This window comes from Limanda limanda, chromosome 9 (genome assembly GCF_963576545.1).
Source record: "Limanda limanda chromosome 9, fLimLim1.1, whole genome shotgun sequence".
In the NCBI taxonomy this organism is placed as follows: Eukaryota; Metazoa; Chordata; class Actinopteri; order Pleuronectiformes; family Pleuronectidae; genus Limanda; species Limanda limanda.
Window position 1 is genome coordinate 22046278 of NC_083644.1, and position 19888 is coordinate 22066165.

Here is a 19888-nt window from a genome sequence, read left to right on the forward strand (position 1 = left end):
CAGTTAATGGCTTGAGAGGTATGAAATGTGTAATCATGCAGAAACATGAAATCTAAATCTGAAAAAGGCCAGTTTGAGGCTCAACAGTTCAAGTGATGGATTAGATACCTGTTTGAAAACCACTGAGATTATAGAGGCAGACAGGAGAAGGGGGAGTTCCATTTTAAACTATGTTCTCCAAAGAGGCATCATTTGCCAAAGAGTCTTAACAGTAACCTATGTGTCTGAATGTATTTGATCTTAACGACCAGTTAAAAACATTTTGTATTTCTGTTCAATTTATCTTTGAATTCAATCAGAAGAGAGAGGAATCACAGGCCTGCTGATGTTTCAAGCTGAAGTTGACAAAATAATGCAAATGCAGAGACTAGTGGTTTCCCTCTTCTCCCCTCATCTTCATGTTAATTTAAACAAGGAGCTGACAGGAAATCAGGGGAAAGAGATGGAAAGAGATTGAGGACGACGTGCAACAATGGTCCATCTCAAAACCTGCATACATATGTCGGTTTTCATTCAAACACGTCGTTTGTAAAAGACCAAAAATAAACTGTATCTATGAGAAAGAGCACTGGATCAAATCAGTGTTTTTACAGAACCTTTATATAGTCGACTGTATAAATATGTATAAATTATTCTGAGGCCCTTTTCATAAAGCACATGGTGATAATAATAAAATTCATACAATGGTGCTGTAGTTAATGTTAATGTTAATGTAAATTTTAATGTTAATGTTAATGTTAATGTTAATGTTAATGTTAATGTTAATGTTAATGTTAATGTTAATGTTAGTTAGCAGTTCATCTGCACTCTTCCTGTGACATTTCAAACTGCCTGCTATGAAAAAAAATGTAACCGTAAACCTACATTTATTTTTATTTGTTTTATTATTTTAAAACTGGATGCACGCACAATAACACTTTTCACTGCACATTTTACCATGTATAATTGCGTACGTGACAAATAAAGCTTATTTTATCTTGAATGTTAAACTGGGTTTCACTCAGATAACTCAGTGTTTTCATTAGAACTATACGCCTGTCTAATAAAGCTGACGAGTGGTTCTGTCTCAATCCAGATGGGCCAGGACTGATTCTGTAAAGAGAAGTTGATCGTTATTTTTTATTTCGTTATCATTGAGTTCCATTCACCTCCCTTGTATTGAAGTGGAGACGAGATCTAGTACAAAATCTGGACAGATGAAACCCAAACTATCTGTATGTCTCAAAACACAAGTTTCTCTATGTCCGTGGGTTGAATGAGCATACAAAGTAAAGGATTCACATTATTTGCTCTTTTTACTCATTAGCCAGATGAAATATTTTAAATATTTTCATAAATGTTTTGCCATTTGTGACTCACTCATTGATCCAGGATCAGACAGCAATCCACAAACAACTCAAACCTTTTTGTCATTGGCCTGATTACATACGGCCATCATAAAGGTTAACTGTATCTTCACTTTGTGTGTGTGTGTGTGTGTGTGTGTGTAGAGAGAGTGAAGGAGACAGACCTTCAGAGCGACCAGGGAGGAGGCCCGTGGTGAGGTGTAAGCCTGCTGCTGGTGGCAGAGTTAGTCAGGATTAGAACATGTATATATGGGATAAGGTCGAGTTAGTGAGACCCTTCAGTTCTCCAACTTACACCATCTGTCCAAACAGTGCAGGTCTGTCCTCAGCTCTGTTACTCTCCCATTGCCGCCTTCCTGTCTGTCTATTGTCTAGAGATCACATCTCGTTCTTTTTCATATCTGACAATTCTTGTGGCCTTTTCCCAGAAACTCTCTTGTCTCCTTGTGGCTGAGCTGCGTCCTGATGTTTCTCCCACCTCGGCAGCTCCTGTTTCATGACCCCACTCGACCTATAGAGCCTCTCAGGGAATAAAAGCTGGAGGATATGAAACAGGTTTGACCGGGTGAGAGAGAGGTCAGCTTACCACTTTGGGGGTGTTGAAATGACCAAGCTTATAGGGTCAGGTCATCCAAATTCTCTTTCCCTAATGTTGTACTGGTGTGTACCCAGGTTAATCGACCCATCATATCAATCTATGAGATTGTTTTGCCATTCTTTTACAATGGATGTGGTTGGAATTTATTTTGTAGTGCTTTGAAAATCGAAGCTTGGAAAGACAGACACACACTTGTTGGATCATCATTCTTTTCCAATTTAACTGTTGACATTAAACTCATTTTGGGGATTTTGTGAAGTAAACTTATTTTATTTTTATTCTTGTGTCACTAAACATGATGCTACAGAATATAGACTAGGAAGGGGGTCAGCTCACCTGCTCTCCAGAAGTTGCAAAACAACAGAATCAATCATTATCTCTACAATTCAATTATAAATATATGTTTTGTTTCTTGAATTAACACAAAAACCTCATTGTAAAAATGTCACCTTACGGTATTGTCAGCACAAATTCTTTATTCCTTTAACTGAAAACAGAAGTTTAAAGCCCTTAAAACATGTGTCAGTGTCTTTAAGGTTAAAATAACTTTAGCTTTAACTTTGTTTCCATTCCCCTGTCTATAAATCAGACTTTATACAAAGATGGACGATGTGTCTCCACTTTCTCCCATTTTCCAGATGAAGCTAAAACAATACCCATGTACGAACACCGCCATCTTATCTATTTGGAGGCAGACTCTGTGCAGTAACAATTGGGGATGGAGGTGTGGTATCAAAGCTTTGACGATACACACTCAACCAGTCGCGATTCAATCTCAGCTGTCATGTCATTTCACCCCAGTTTTATAGCATCTAATAACTTTTTTGTTTGGTCTATCTTCCGTCCACTAACATGGAGGAGGCAGGATTTATGAGCTATACTGCTACCAGCCACCAGGTGGCGATCAAGACGCTTTGGCTTCACTTGAGGAGTGCAGTCATGTCGTCCATATTTATATGCGGTCTATGATTTAAAGTAAATATGAAGTTGATGACAGCCCCCACTAAGTTTAGCTTCGCATAGGGTTGAACTAGAACTATAGGCAACAGGGTTAAACAGCCAACCTGCCTCTGCCCAAAGATTACACAATTCACCTACCAGACTGAATACAAAAGTGGAAAAGTGACCCACTGGTTAAATGGGGTTAATGTGTCAAACTTGTCGGATAAGCACGGTGGCTGCTGGACTCATGGTTGTATGTGACAACAGGACTCCAGAACAACAGAAAATGAATCAGCCAGTTTTCTAAAATGTCAACCCTCACATGTTTGCACATGTTCACCCTCACAACCCTCACAACCCTCACATGTTTGTAAATATTTCTATGAGGAAATAATTGATATAACCCTAACCCTGACCTTAAAAATATATTAATCAGAATACAACCCCTACAGCATGTACCACTACTACCTCTATGCTCATTATGATAATCACAGAGTTGGATCCCAAAGGGCTAATTACTTAAATGTACCTCTGGGAAAAAAAAGGCTGCAGAAGAACTGAGAGCGGTGTCGGGCTGCGTTTTACACAAGTAGCACCTGAACGTGAGGTGGCTGCAGCCAGGACACATGTGCGCACGGCTGCAGATGAACGAGGGCTGGCGGTGTGTTTGCCATGAAGTATGAGGTAAGTTCCTCTGTGTCTCTCCCTCTCTTTGTCCCCTCACCCTCATGGGAGGCCCTGTTGATTTAACTGCTAAGCTTTCCCCGGAAACACAAGAGATGGGCAGATAGAGAGGTTAAAATAGAGAAAGAGAGGAAGAGAAACTGAAAGAAGGGACTAGAAACTGTTTGACTTTTTTTTTTAAAGTATATGTTGACTATTGTCTCTAAGATAGCTGTCATGATTCCCTAAAAGTTTCCCTCAGTATGTTCTCTGCTCAACAAACAAAATAATACGCTTGTATTTCAAGACTACAGCTGACTCACTCAGGGACTGTCAGGCACCAGTTCATAATAATAATAACAATGATAATAATGATAATAATGATAATAATGATAATAATGATAATAATAATATTGATAATAATGATAATAATAATCATAATAATAATCATAATAGCAACATATGGAATTTTATGTGTGTGATTCTTTTAACTATGCTGAAAGATATTAACATAGGATTAAAAAAAAATAAAGCCAATAATATAAAATAACTATAATAATAATAAATATAGTATACTTAAATGAAATAAACATATCATATGATACAATAATCATGACCACATATTTAAATATAAGATACACGTCATGATCAGACATATGAAGCAGTTCTGACAAGGTGGGTTTTGAGTCTTGTTTTGAAGGTGGACAGTTGGCTGCAGTTCAGTCGTTTAATAGATAAGACAAACCTTTCTGTCAATGTTCTTTTATTAAGTGATGATATGATGACAGCCTTGAGGTGGGTTATGATTTAATATTGATCTTAAAGGAGCCTGATGTAAAGATGCAGTTTTACGATATTAATTATTTTAGTTTATATTGAGCTGACAGGTTGCAAGTTCATTCATAAATACATAAACCTCTGAACAAAAAAACAAATTCGCAATGTTAAAGGAAGTGAACATAAGATCCTGGATTGGCCCCCTCATATGGATCTGTACCAAATTACTATGTGGTCTTCCAAATTTTGTGGTAATCTGTCAGTTTTTTGTATATCTGCTTACAAATAAATAAACCAATAAACGAACAAACAGGATTGAAAAATAACCTCCTTGTAATTAGGACACAGTCAAGCCTTCTCAGAATCAAGTTTCAGTCACAGGTTTATGGTCCTCAGCATTTTCCAAATAAAAGAACATCTGATTTGTGAACCTGTTTGAAACTAAATTTAACCGAGGACCTAAAAAATTCCCAAGAAAACCTTTTTAATTCCCTAGATCCTGTCATTGGAGTCAATTATCATGAAATCAATTCAAAGGGATCGTTATTTACGACAATGATCTACGGGGTTAAAGAGGTTGAACATGTGAATTTTAAAACCTTAGAGCAAGTTGAAAATTAATAACAGTTTATAACTTCACCAGCTACCAATAGTTTATATAACGCTACAGTGAATCACATCCTCGTGAAGAGGCTCACTTCAACGGCTGTGATTGTCCACTGCGAGGCAGTAGAGAGTCTACTGTCCAACTTGGGCAAACACAACCATGAAGAGTTCGAGATGAATTATATCTGATGAAAAATATCTGATGTGTGTGTATGAGATTTGTGTATGTGTGCGTGTGTCTATGTGTGTGTTTGTGTGTGAGGAGAGAAACATGGATAAAACAAGAGAAACTGAATAAAAGAGAAGGACAAAGATAGACAAAGATAAAACAGAGAGAAACAGACAAAAAGAGAGAGAGAGAGAGAGAGAGAGAGAGAGAGAGAGAGAGAGAGAGAGAGAGAGAGACTCTGCCTATAGAGTGTGAACATGCCTGTGAACCATGAGAGAGGGATATGGGGAGAGAGAGAAAGAGAGGAGGGGATTGTTTCAAACAGGGATTTGCAGCAGAGGGGAAAGAAAGAAAGGGGGCAGTGGCACTCAGTGACAGAGTGCTATACACACTCACATGCGCTCACACTCTCTGTTTCCTGTGTGTCTCTCTCCCATCGTGTCAGTCAACCAGTCAGTTGATTATTTTTGTGGGCGCGTGTGTGTTTGATGGGGATGTTGAAAAGAGCTTGTAACCATCCTTCCTCTCTATGAACGGCGGTAAGTTCATTTCATTCTGTCACATCTCTCATGTCAGGCCTGGGCCGGACTTCATTCCACTTTTTTCTCTTCCATGTGTGTGTGTGTGTTGTCACTATTTTTCTGGTTGGCTTTTTGCCGTGACTTTGGTCTGAAGCCAGACTGAGGCCTTCATGCAGCCCCGTCACTGTTTGCTTTCTTTTACAATCCATTTTGAACCACGGGGGGCAAAACTAATGAGCTGTGCGCCAGAGGCACCAGTCAAAGGTGGATTTTTAATTAGAAGTTCAGTTTGATAATAATAACTATTAAAAGTGAAGGCCCATAATTAGTCGTGTTGTCTTCTACCTCATTCTATGATGAATAGTAACATATTGATACATTTCATTGAGGTTCTGAGGGAACTCTGTTGTTCAGCTGTAGTTATATGGTCTCACTTAGAATCATGTATCACCTATTCTTCACTGAAAAACAGATTAACATGTAAACTCTTAATTTCTCTACTGTCACATAACTTATTATAAACTTTTCCTTCTTGAATCTGAGTAGAAATGATCCAAAAGAACCAGCTCCAACATTTAAGGTTGACAGCCTTCTCTCCTCTCACTCTAGGAAAATGGGGTTTGATTCATTTTAGAAAGTTCCTGGATTAAAGTGTGAGCCTGCTGATAACTGGGTCTGGTCTCTGAGACTTGTGGATGTTTCTGTCAAAAATGATTAAGCCCTTTGAGTTCTTGGGCTCCATTAGGTGATGTTCAGTGGGCAGATCTTTCTAGAAATATAACGTTTTATTCACTGTGTATTTGTGTGTGTGTGTGTGTGTGTGTGTGTGTGTGTGTGTGTGTGTGTGTGTGTGTGTGCGTGTGTAAGTTTGAAGGCATTGAAGGCATTTTTAAAAATTTGGATAAAAACTATTTTACAGTATTTTTTCTACTTACAAAGTGACATTCTTTAGACATGATATCTGGAATTACTCACTAACACAACTTGTTGAACACAGAAGGCCACAAATTATAAAGTATGAAGTAAAGTGTAAAAGTTTGTTGAAACGAAGATGTTGCGCACCCACACACGTGCATGTGCAGAAAAACATGCACGTGTATGTGAATGTGCACATGGTTCTAATACATGTGTAGAAGATGATAGGCAGGGGGGGTGCTGCAGATTAGTGTCTTAATATAACACAATCATACTTGCCACACACACTCTCACAGTCTGATTCCAAGTTGAACCAAATCAAGTTGTCACAGCTTTTATGGTTAAATGATCTTTAAAACTGTAGATTCCAAAAGGAACAACAGCAGACCGAAGAGTTTTCTCTCACTCCAAAGACACTTTATAACGTGTAATTGATGATTTTACTACTGGTTAATAAATAATTTAGGAATGTTTCCAAGAAGAGAATGAGAGCAAGTTACAACTTGCCAGATTGTCAAAATCCTTCTCTCACATTTTAGAGAACAAGAAAATTTGCTTTATTCTTTGAACTAAGTCTTTAATATTTAAGGAAATCACACTAAATGGAAAATGTTTTATCTTAAGTTAACATCAGTAATTTGTTACTGCTGCCAATGAGGTTATGTTTTTTGTCAGCATTTGTCTCACTGTTTGTTGGCTGCATCACACAAAAACTACTCTATGGATTATCACAAAACATGGTAGAAAGATATGGCTCATGGAATGAACCCATTAAATTTGGTTGCAGAAGGAACTTTTCAGTCATTTTCACTAACGTCCCCGGGAATCATACCTTGATCTTGATGAGGAAAATCGTGCCCACTTAGGGGAATAAATCAGGCAGCCTGATTTAATTTAAGTTAACTGTTGGGCCTTGTGAATGTTTGCTCTCTTCTGAGTGCTACTCTTCTTGTAAACGTGTTTTGTAAGTTGAACAGAATTAGCAAATGTCACACTTGTAGAGGATTTTCCACAAGCTGACGCTCCTCTTATTAAAGGCTTATCACTGATCTAGAAATCATTATTGAATGATTAAGCCAAGCCTCTGCAGCTAATTTAACATCAATTTTTTTTTGTTTCATTTGTTTCATTTATATGGATCAGCAATAAGGAAAAATATGTGGAAATATCCCTCTGGTTCTGCTGCATGTATTTTAATACTTACTGTCCATCTGCAATGTTATGCCGACTCATTGGAGCACTTTTTTCAATATCAATAAATAAAACCATTTGTATAAACCCAATATGTTAATGCCTTATAAAAAGTCTTATTGATAATAAAAATGTGTAACACCATTCCTTTTCTCTTGTCTCTCTTCTTCTGCTTCCTCCTCTTCTTCAGGACAAGAGACACAGAGACGAGGACACGGGGACGGACAGTTTCTCACGGAGGAAACTCACCTACCAGTCCACCTCCTGACATCACCACTGCTGCTGTCTATGAGCTGCACTGAGGCAGAGGAGTGGGCTTTCCAACAATCCTGACACACAGACAAACCCTGTTGAAGCTCCACCAGCAGCAGCAGCAGCGGCTGACATCATGTCCTCTCCTCCCCTCCCCATGCCCTCTCTCCCCCCCAGCCCGCTGGCCATGGAGTACCTGAATGACTTTGACCTCCTCAAGTTTGAGGTGAAATCTGACACTCCTCCACTCCCTCCTCCTTGTCCATATCCCAAATCTGGCTACGACCCCTCGAGCTCACCGTACACCAGCCACCCTCCCCAGGACTCCAGTTTGAACTCCAGCCCGTACAACTCGCTGCCGCCCTCGCCGACGCTAAGCGACGCCCACCCGCCTCCCTCAGGCTCTTCCTCCCTCTCATCTTCATCCTCCTCCATCTCCTTCCCCTTCTCCATCTCGAACAGCTTCAACTCTGGTATCAGCTCTGGCTCTCAGGGGAATGTGGAGGGGAGCCCGGGCCACAGCGGGCCCCAGGGTCCCACTCCGGCCTCGCTGGAGGACCTGATCTGGCTGGCAGCGCTGCAGCAACAGTTTGGAGGGGAGGTGACAGGGCCTGCCACCCTGCTGGGAGCCTTGGGAGGGGTGCCAGAGAGAGGGGACAGAGAGAGGGGGCCGGCAAATGGCTTCCTGGGCTGTGAGGATGCTGTTGAGGCCCTGCTGAACTCAGCTGCTGCAGCTGTCAGCTCACAGGTAACATGCTCTAGGTTCAAACTATGATTCTCTTACAGCCATGAAAAGGTTGGCATTTCTCTTCTCCCCCCTGCTGCCTCTTCATCATCTCCTGTGCCCCCTCCTCCCCTTCAGTTTCCAGGTCTCTCTCAGAGTTCCACCAGCAATCTTGGAGACTCAAGCAGCGAGAGCGGAGGCGACATATCCTGCACCAAGGGGACGGACATGTGCCATCGCCCGCTCGTCTTCCTCTCATCGGCCCCCGCCTCCCTCCCCAACGCCACCCAAGCCTCGGCTTCCTACCCGCAGCCCCTCAGCCCCCAGGGTCGCCTTCATCACCACCAGCATCACCATCATCAGCACCACTCGCATCACTCCATGCATGGCAGCCATCACCATCACCACCACCCACTAGTTAATCAGGTAAACGGGGACGTTGAAGGAGGGGCCGGAAGCAAAGTGAGAAAACAGTATGACCTGCATGAGAGGGCTGAGCGGAGGGAGAGAGGGATCGTGCAGTGAAGGATTAGGATTAGGACATTAGAACATGGTTATTAATGTCTGTATCTATCTGAGGCATCACCTGAAGGCCTGCTCTCTACAGCTATAGGAGAAGTGAAGTCTCTGAAGACACAAAGTCTTAATTTCCAATCAAATAAGGCAGTTTTTAGAAATGCGTTGAGAATGAAGCATTCATAAACAGTATATAAACACTTAATGCATGATTTATAACCGACTGAAATGCAGCTCTTTACAGATATAAAGACATTTGAGTGTCTGTCAGTGTACAGTATTTATCAGCAGATGTATGAAAACATATTTTATCATATTATAATTGTGTCTCACTATATTATCAGTATTGTCATTATTGGTTGACTAATACATGAATAAACACTTAAGTGCACCTACAACTATAGAAGGGTTTATTATATATCATGTATTAAGTGCTGATACTGCTTATACCTGATGAATAGAATTCCAAATTTTTCCAAAGACATTTTCTCATCAGCTTTTAAACATGTACACAAGCCAATACTTCAACTAGAAACCAGCTAAAGGAATAATAACTCAAAACTTTAAATTGTGAAATGTGATTGGAGGACAAAACTGTTAATAGAGCTAAGTGTTGAATGATATTTTATGGCTGTAACTTTAGCAGGTAAAGAAATTCAGTAATCTGTGTTCTGGTCCATCAAGATGTCTGGGTGGATCACTATGTGGAGCACAGTGTGAGCTTATGATAATATCTGCTATTATTGCTGTGTGTAATCCTGATAACTGTCACCCACGCTTAGTCAGATTACGTGACAGATTATGGACATGTGGTGCTGAAATGTGCCCCACACACACACATAGACACACATACATAGTGATGTATCACATGTGCACCAGTCATAATGTAGTGGTGTGTTCCACCTTGTGTTCAACAGTGTGGGTCAAACGACCGCTTCTCTGACGAGCAGCTGGTGAGCCTGTCGGTTCGCGAGCTCAACCGACACCTGCGTGGCGTGAGCAAGGACGAGGTGGTGCGCCTGAAGCAGAAGCGCCGCACGCTAAAGAACCGGGGCTATGCCCAGTCCTGCCGCTACAAGCGCCTACAGCACCGCCACGCTCTGGAGTCAGAGAAACATGTGCTCACACAACAGGTATGAGTATGTATGAGTCTTATTGATAAGATCTCCCAGTTTATGCACATCCAGGCCTTATCTGACCCCAAACCTGAACCTAAATCTCATATCGAGCTTTATTATTGACATCCTGACCCTTAAAAGGCCTCAGAAGGAGACACATCCACTGTCTGACACTCTGAGAGGCCTCAATCCTCGAAATTTACATCCCTGACACAATTTATATGGAAAATATGTGAACATCTTTGCACTGTGTCTCAGTGAAGCACAGTGAAATGACCGTCTTCTCTCCACCTGCCTCCCCTCAGTTGGAGCAGCTGCAGTGTGAGCTGACTCGAGTGCTGAGGGAAAGAGACACCTACAAGGCTCGCTACGAGAAGCTCCTCAGCACGAACCACGGCGCCGGCGGCGAGCCCCCACTGACCCGCCCCACAAACCCACCCTCCCCACCCCCCGACTACTTCCTCTGAGTTTATACCCGCAGAGGAGAACATAGAGGAAAGACAAGCTCAGCCAACGTGGAGCGACCAGTGATGAGGGAGCAAAACTTGGAGAAGCAAAGAAGTATGCGTTTATGTGTGAGTGTGCATGTGTGCGTGCGTGTGCATGTGTGTGCATGTGTGTGTACAGCAGGGAAGGTGAGTGAGATGCTCAGTTTTCGGGGCGACACAACTGTGAAATCCACCCTTGAATGAAGGGGAATCATAGAGCGAGACTCTAGGCTGCTTCTTGGACTAAACTGTGAATAGTTGCACATACACTGGCTGAGAGCTCATTGAGATCCTCTGCCTGTGACACCAGCACAACAGTGGACAAATACCACTGACAGTCAAATTACAATGGTATTAATCCCTGACCCTGCTGAAGCATATTATCTATGCAATGTGACATAGCTGCAATGGACTCTCCAGATGAGTGTTGAGGCTCACATCGTAGTTTTGTTTTTATTTTTATATAATAAGCTGCTATAAAGCTGCAGAGGTCTGAGTAGTGCAGTGGTGCTGGATGTGGAGTGGTATGGGCTTGGATGAAGTATCCACAGCATGCAGTTAAGTATTTGCCAGCTAATATTTCACAGTTGCCTACCAAAGTGTTTAAGCTCACCAAGACTTGTTATTCTTTGTAAAGTGAATAATCATAGATTAACGAATGTACAAGGACACCTCTCATGGGGACCTTCCAGTGATTGTGCTAAACGAATAGTGGGGAATGCTGCTTATTTTTTTTTTTTTTTTTTTTTTTTTTTTTAGCAAATAAATCTAGTTGGAAATGGTGACTTTCAACCATTAACACAAACAGAGAAAACTCGCTGTTTGCTCTCAAGGTTTTTTTACATACAAAGAAGGGGAGCTGGTTGTATTAATGAGGCGGCTGCATGTGGTGGACAGGACAAAGACACCGTATCCCGAGAGTATGGCATGATTTGTGTGGTTGTGTCCAGTTCTTCTAGGCACATTGAACACCTCTGTAACAGGGACGATCACCATTTTAATGCGACATGTGGCACCACAGAGCCGGTCCCTGTGCACTCAGGTACTGTGGGTCGACTTCAGATGCAACTCAAAATCAATGGCGCAGGGGGAAAAAAGGCAAAAAATATTTTTTCATGGAGAAAAAAAGTCTTCCATTGAATCATTGCGTTAGATTTATAGGTTGGTTAAATAAATTGTTATTTTTATTTATTCACTTATTTATTCAGTATTTATTGTTTATTTATGTCTTGATTCTAATTATTTTACCGGTTTTATTCCATTAGTGTGTATTTTTACTTTCCTACAGTTTATTACCTTATCCGACTGTGATTAGAATTAACATTATTACCAAAACATGACGGCCATTATCGTGGTTTCCTGCTCCTGTTGTAGTGTGGTTTCATATGCATATGAAATAAACAAAGTCATTTACCATCCCTGGCGTGCCGTGTTGTGTTTTGTGCACTCTTCACACAGGTCACCTCCTCTCCATTCACCTATCTGAGCATCTCCCACTCGTAGTCTTGTGCCTATTCTGTGCAGCTCACCCTGCAGCCCCATCCCCGGCTCCATCCCTCTCTTTATCTCCGTCCCTCTATAGTGAGGCAGTGACCCTGGGTGTTGCACTGTTTGGGATGACCTCATCTTCGGCTCTACCTCTCTCTCTCTCTGTCTCTCGCTCTCTCTCTCTCTGGCCTGTACAATAGGAGCAGGATTAGGGCTATAATAGCGTCCTGGCTGCTCACTGCCGGAGCCTATTGTGGCTTTGTGTGGGAGGGACGCACCACCGCTCACGGCCACACTCGTATTCTGATAGATAACATGCACATATACACTCCTTGGATGTGGGACTATATGGTTTTAATTGATAAAAAAAGGTAAAATGGGTCAGTCCAGGAAGAGGTCACATGTGTTTTTGAGAAGACACAAAAGGAGAGGAAGCACTGGGCAGACAGGTCGTTGGGATGTTTGTATTAAACCTGTTTGTACCAAAGGAATTCTCAAATCACACGTTTTAAACAAGTTGTGTTTCCCCAAGGACACAAACACACACACACGCACACACGTTTGTGTGTGCGTGTGTGTGTTTGTGTAACTAACAGAGCCACGATGGAGAAGCCTTGCGTTGTACTTCCCTCTAGCGGCCAGTTTTTATATCGCCGTCATCTTCCACAGGTCAATGAGAGCTTCGTGACTTCCATAATGACCTACTGCTCCCTGCCCCTTGCCCCTTGCCCCTTGCCCCTTGCCCCTTGTCTCCTGCCTCCTGCCTCCTGCCTCATGCCTCCTGCCTCCTGCCTCCTGCCTCCTGCCTCCTGCCTCCTGCACTACAGTGAGAGTGATTGTCAGTTTGTAGGAGAGAGAGATTTAAAAAAATTGTAATCTCTAATATGATTTTTAGGTCATACGTAAAGTGTCTTTGAGCATTAATAAAGTGCTAAAATAATACAATTATATTAATAATCATACAATCTCGTAAACTGCACTTTTCATGTTATCAAAATTACATAAATTCATGAACAATCAAACAAAGTAAATATATTAAAGAGAGAGAGAGAGAGAGAGAGAGAGAGAGAGAGAGAGAGAGAGAGAGAGAGAGAGAGAGAAAGACAGAGAGAGAGGAAGAGAGAGAGGGGAGACACGACGGAGAAAGAGTGCCGCAAGAGAGAGAGATGGAGAGAGAGAGGAGGAGAGAGAGAGTAGGAGAGAGACACAGAGAAAGGAAGAGAGAGGGAGACCGTGCTTACTTTGTACGGGAGCAGTGAGACAGGTGAGAGATCCTACTTGGTGCTGGGCTGGGTTCATGAAGTGGGTGAGGTTGGGCTGAGGCGGACGAGGGGTAGAAGGGGGAGTGCTCAGTTTTCTTTTGGAGTCTTTTTCCCTGATCGCTTCATATCAGTTTGCAGATGCAGACAGATGTGCCCGAAGACAGACTCAGCAATGAGGAGAAGGCGACCACGGTAGGTGGGCTGCACGGGGCTGCATGGAGGTCTTGGCACACAGCCCCTACTAGAATAGAATTATAGAATCAAAGCAGCCAATCAGGGTTCAGGGCAAAGTTGGAGCGTTATGTTTTTAAAGCTGGATTTATTGTGTGTGTGTTTCTGTTTGTGTGTGTGTGTGTGTGTGTGTGTGTGTGTGTGTGTGTGTGTGTGTGTGTGTGTGTGTGTGTGTGTGTGTGTGTGTGTGTGTTTGTGTGTGTGTGTGTATGTGTGTGTGTGTGTGTGTGTTTCTATGATTGGCATTATTTAATTTTACTTCTCTGAGATTTTTTGCATCTTAAGCAGCATTGATGTAACTATTCAATATGAAAGGAGAAAACTCCACTGAGAATTGTTTTAACTTTATTGTTTCGGTTCACTCGTACAGTTTTTTCTATTACATCCCAAAAAATTTGTCTCAGCTTCCTGGAAACCGACATTCTCCAAGCCCCACACCAAACAGCAGAATAACCGAGTCAGCAGCACATTGAGCAGTGAATGGACCAGATAGCTATTTGCCTCAGAAGATGGTCGAGACCAAATCAGAGCTAAAATAGAATGAAATTACATTGAGAAAACCAACTTGCGGTATGCTTATATATAGAGAGAGATTATCTATCTTTCTATATATGTTTCTTTCTATCTATGTATCCATCCATCATCTCTCCATCCCTTTAGGAAGTTTGAATAATCTGGGCATTTATTTAGTTGTATTATGGGAATTGAGATAATGCTTTTCAATCTTGACTTGTATAAGGGTTATGGAAGTACAGCAGATTGAGCAGTGAAAGGACCAGATAGCTATGTGCCTCAGAAGCTGGTCGAGACCAAAACAGAGCTAAAACAGAATGAATATTACATTGAGAAAACAAACTTGCGGCATGTTTATATAAATAGAGATTATCTATCTTTTTATGTATGTTTCTTTCTATCGATGTATTCCTCCATCCATCTTTCCATCCATTTAGGACATTAAGTTTGAATAATCTGGGCATGAATTTAGATGTATTATGGGAATTGTATGAGATAATGCTTTTCAATCTTGACTTGTATAAGGGTTATGGAAGTAGAGTAGTAACAGTGAGTTATCTGTAGCATCACATCTGGGTTCTGTCCCTTAGTATTATGTGTGATGCATCACAGTTTCCCTCAATCTGTCCCTCAGTGTGACAGTATGACTCTGTCCAGCACGCCGACAGCTCGCAGAGGAAGCACTCCTCTGCCACTGAAGCACCAGCTCAGACGAGAAGAAGCTGTGCACGATGACTGCGACTGGACATCAGGGGCTGCCGGGCCCTCTGCGTCACCGATCCGCTTCGGTCCAGCCTTGGACGTCACTCCGACCGTGGCGGTGGAGGGCCGACCTGATGGACCTCTAAGGATCGCCCTGCTGGGGCAGAACGGCGTGGGGAAGTCTTCTCTGGCCCTCGCCCTCGCTGGGGACATGGACAGGACGGCCTCTGTGGATTCTGATGGTACAAAGCTGTTTGTTTGACAAGACAAATTATGTCTGTGTGGAAGTGAAAACGACCGCCTGCGGTAGCATTGCCTTCCACAGTGAGCAGCAGGTAAACAAAACCCAGCACCCATCTCCCATCTGAGACCTAACCGCTGCTCTCCCTTTCCCTAGGGGAGGGATACGTGTGCACGGTCACAGTGGATGAGGAGGAGAGCGCCATCATTATCTTTGACAACTGGAGACAGGTGAGCCAAACAATACTTCACTGTTCCTACGATCCCTGTTCTCTGCTCCCTCATTAGGCCACTGAGCACTCTATGCACCTGCATCCATCCACCTAGAGCATATCCCATGGTTCCCTCTGCGTCTTGTGGACAGATTGCCAAGACAATTTGCATATTGAACCAGAAATAAGCTTAAGGGGATATCCTCATAGGTAAGGTAACCAAAACAAGAATCTGAAAAGGAACTGTTATGCACATGCAGCATATTAGAGGTGTTCATATTATATGTCATGAGCACATGTCTTATTGAACTTGACAGCACTATATAACTAGAGAAATAGTTGCCTTGAGCTCAGAGAAGTGCTGTGGCAGAAGGAGGACAATAAATCTGCTGCATCTGCATGTGGTTGTCTGAGGAAAAGCTCATTATCAGGTTGTTTTGCACACTTTTTTCTTCCTTTCCCTCGAGTGCATTTCAGAGGCATCTGTGCGGGGATGTGAGTGAGGGGGAGAGAGAGAGAGAGAGAGAGAGAAAATCAGAGAGAGAGAAAGAAAGCTGCCCACAAAGCAGATGTGCCAAGTGACTGTAATCATGTCTTTGATTAAGGTGCATGTACACATTCTGTTTTTTTTAATGTGGGGATCTCTGACGTTTATATAATGATTATTGATGATCTGAAACACTGTTTGATGTATGCCCAGGGAGGAAGGTGCCTTTGGGTCTGAGTCAATTCTGGCCTCATCAAAATTAAATGAAAAGTCAATGAACAATGGCTGCTCTTAACAAAAAGACAGGAAGAGGTTTGATCTGTTTTCTATGAAGGATTGATTCACTCAGGGGCATTTTATTTTTAGAGATTTCTGTCTCTTTGCTGTTTGGAGAGGATTAGTGTGTGTGTGTGTGTGTGTGTGTGTGTGTGTGTGTGTGTGTGTGTGTGTGTGTGTGTGTGTGTGTGTGTGTGTGTGTGTGTGTGTGTGTGTGTGTGTGTGTGTGTGTGTGTGTGTGTGTGTGTGTGTGTGTGTGTGTGTGTTTGTGTGTGTGTGTGTGTGAGTGTGTGTGTGTGTGTGTGTGTGTGTGTGTGTGTGTGTGTGTGTCACTGAGAATGTGCGGTGAATTGCAGTTTGTACTATCTACAATATTACATTCTCACAACAGCACAGGGGATTTTAGATGCAGAATTCATCTGCTCATCATACAGCTGCTCTTTCTCCAGGCTACACTTGTACTGTTATTCTGGAAGTAAGGCTTTGAAAATTTAACAGAGTAATAGATTATAAAGATGAGATGAAATAGGATCAACTTAACAGTTGTCGGGGAAATTCCCTCGTTACTTCAGCAGAATGATAGTCAGAATGATGTAGACAAGGAAACACGTCAAATTAAAGCTACGCCACGATACCATAACTTGGGATCAATATCATTTTAGAATATAGTCACCCTCTAGTCCTATATACTAAAATGATATTGATCCTACGTCAGGGAAATTCACTTTTTACAGCAGTACAATGTTGGACTGAGGTAGACATGGGAACACGTCAAAGTATGAAATTGATTAAAATAGGCAATCAAATAGAAATCAAGAAAACACTAATATTTGTCGAAAAACATGCTTGAGTAAAGTGCAGTGACACAGGACGATTGAACGAGGATGTTTTCTTTATCTGTGTGTGAGATACTAAAAGAGGACCTGTACATATAACTGCATAAATAGGCAGCCGTTTTGACACTCCTCACAGTATATATAAATGCCACCCACATTATTGTATGACACAGTGCGTTTGCCTCCGTCTGACCCTCAGGACCTGTCGGCTCTGCAGTGCGAGGTGTGTGTCCTGGTGTTTTCAGTGACTGACAGGCGCAGCTTCCACCGCACCGCCCAACTCCGACTCCTTTTGAGAGAGATTCGGCCCCAAACTCCCATCATCCTCGTTGGTAATAAGAGTGACCTTGTCCGCACACGTGAGGTCCCCTCTCAAGGTAAGACGATGTCTGCTCATTCCCCCCCATCGTCGTCCATCTAATTTATTTATGGTCTTCACACTCAGTGTTGACATTTTCAGCTCTTTATCTGTGTCAGCAAACACTGACATGGGGTGAGATATGTGAAAATGCAAATGTCAGGTTTTCAGCTGAGTTGCAGTGTGGGAGTGTGAGGGAAGCCACAATCACAGTTAAAGCGAAGGAGAGCATTGACTTGACTGGGAATGAACTGCCTCTTCACATTCAGGCAGCTTTAAAACACACAGGCTGCCCAGCCATGTAATATTACAACATGTATGCCTCCCAACTCAAAGACCCTGGAAACATATCAAAACACACATACATACCTCCACCATGACCCAACAATCCCCTAAAGTCCAATCAATCTGCACCACAATGGACACACTCATAGATATCAGTTCCCTTTTTATTATATTAAAATCCATTCCTTGGGAAATGTCAAGAACGATCTTATCGGCATTAGAGAAAGTGAAATATAAATCCCTGATCTGGACCAACATTTTATATAATCTCTCCTGACCTATTAAAGAAGACATGGAAATCTCACTTTATACAATGTATGACCTTTAAAATTGTGAAAGAAGTCATCCTTTATTCTTTTTAAGAGCACAAAGTTGTGAGGTGGGACAAGTATTTCGAGTGCTCATGGTTCTTTTATAAAGAATCCAATGATTAGGAAAAGTAAAGACAAAATCTGGAATGCAGAAATGTCTTATGAAACGTGTTCTTATTGTGGCAGATAAAAGAACATGTTCAGATAACTGCTTCCTCGGAGTTTATTAAAGACTTATTTATTACTTATGTATCTATAAATAACCAATTTATTGGTACATCAAAACGCCTGGTTGTTTGAGTTTGATTATTCAGAATCATTTGTTTACTGCAATGTTAATGTGGAAATACTCAGCCATGGTGTTGGCACAAGAGGGACATGTTAACATGATTTTTAGTACTTCTGAAACTTTACTTAAACAAAGACAACATTTCAGTTGTTTGCTGTGGTGTTTCTGCACACTCACACACACACACACACACACACACACACACACACAGACACACACACACACACACACACACACACACACACACACACACACACACACACACACACACACACACACACACAGTACTGCTTTTTGTTTGCTTTTCACCTATCACACATGTTTCCAGTGGCTGACAGTTGCTTCTGTGCAACAGAGCGTTCTGCAGCACCCCTTTAGATGTTTTTCTCTTTTTTGCCACTGAGTTTCAGCCCTGCTGCAAGTCTTAAAAACCCAAACCATCTGCCCTCATTAAACTATAAACTTCCTCTTAAGCTCCTCGTAATTGCTTGCAAGTGCAATTTGCACAATTGATCAAAGGAACCCTGCCCCTCGTATACAGAGAGCTCTTCAACACCCTCTCTGATGAGAGAACACACTCTGTGAAGCGGTCGACAGAGCCCTGGTAAAAACTCATATCTGTCCTGGGTTTTATTCCAGCTGGAAATCTTTGTACCATGTCATACCTTCATCTATCTCTCTTCATTTATTGTCTACTGTCAGCCATCCCATAACAACAACCATAATGACAAAACAGTAATCCTTTCCTTTCCCTCAGAGGCCATGTCCAGCGCCGCCCTATTCAACTGTCTCTTCCTGGAGATCTCTGCCTCTCTGGACCACCGCACCCTAGAGCTCCTGGAGTGTGCGGTGCGACTAGCCAGGGGCCAGTCCCCGTGGCCCCCGGGGATGAGCGCGGAGGACTTGAGCGGAGGAGGCCAACGCGAGAGCATCACCTCCCGTGCCAAACGTTTCCTGTCCAGCCTGGTGCCCCGGTACCCACGAGAGCGGGAGGCGGGCAAGTTCCTGAGGCAGAAGTCCCGCTCGTGCCATGACCTGGGGGCGCTGTGATGGGGCGAGACTCATGGTTGGATTGTTGACAGAGGTAGAGGTAGAACACCAACAAAAGAGAGGAGGAGGTAGTGACAGAGCAGTTAGAGGATGAGAGATGAGGATGCGAGTAACAGAGGAGCTGTGAGTTTGAAGGAGCCAGAGCGATGGCAGGACACTGTTGTGAGTGATCATCATGTGCATCCAGCAGTAGACAACAGCTAGAGTGATGTTAGTGATGTTTATCTATAGAAAGATACAGCAATTTTGTACACAATCAACAAAGACGAGAAGATTATAATACTGTTTGTAGAGCACATGTAAATAAACTGTGGTCGTGATAGTTAACTGCCACCCTCATCTCTTTAAATAAATTGCTTTTTGTTTGAGTCCTGACAAGCTCGTGCATGTTTCTCTTGGCCTGTTTATTAATAAACCAGTTGTCATATTTAATCACATTTAACTACTGTTTTAAGCACAGGATAAAGTCATGACCACACAAATTCAGAACTCATTAGTGGGACAGACTTTGCTGATGACTCA

At 42.3% G+C, this 19888-nt stretch overlaps 2 protein-coding genes across 2 annotated transcripts; both read left to right on the plus strand.

Moving 5' to 3' along the window:
- The first annotated feature begins 8116 nt into the window (after nucleotides 1-8116).
- Nucleotides 8117-10805, plus strand: nrl (neural retina leucine zipper). Its single transcript, XM_061078912.1, has 4 exons — nucleotides 8117-8728; nucleotides 8843-9130; nucleotides 10138-10353; nucleotides 10644-10805. The coding sequence occupies exons 1-4, from the start codon at nucleotides 8117-8119 to the stop codon at nucleotides 10803-10805; spliced, it is 1278 nt and encodes a 425-aa protein (XP_060934895.1).
- A 2903-nt stretch (nucleotides 10806-13708) lies between these two features.
- LOC133011133 (GTP-binding protein REM 2-like) lies at nucleotides 13709-19366 on the plus strand. The gene is made up of 5 exons (XM_061078837.1): nucleotides 13709-13768; nucleotides 14955-15264; nucleotides 15420-15493; nucleotides 17273-17450; nucleotides 19074-19366. The coding sequence occupies exons 1-5, from the start codon at nucleotides 13715-13717 to the stop codon at nucleotides 19364-19366; spliced, it is 909 nt and encodes a 302-aa protein (XP_060934820.1). The 5' UTR covers nucleotides 13709-13714.
- The last annotated feature ends 522 nt before the right edge of the window (nucleotides 19367-19888 follow it).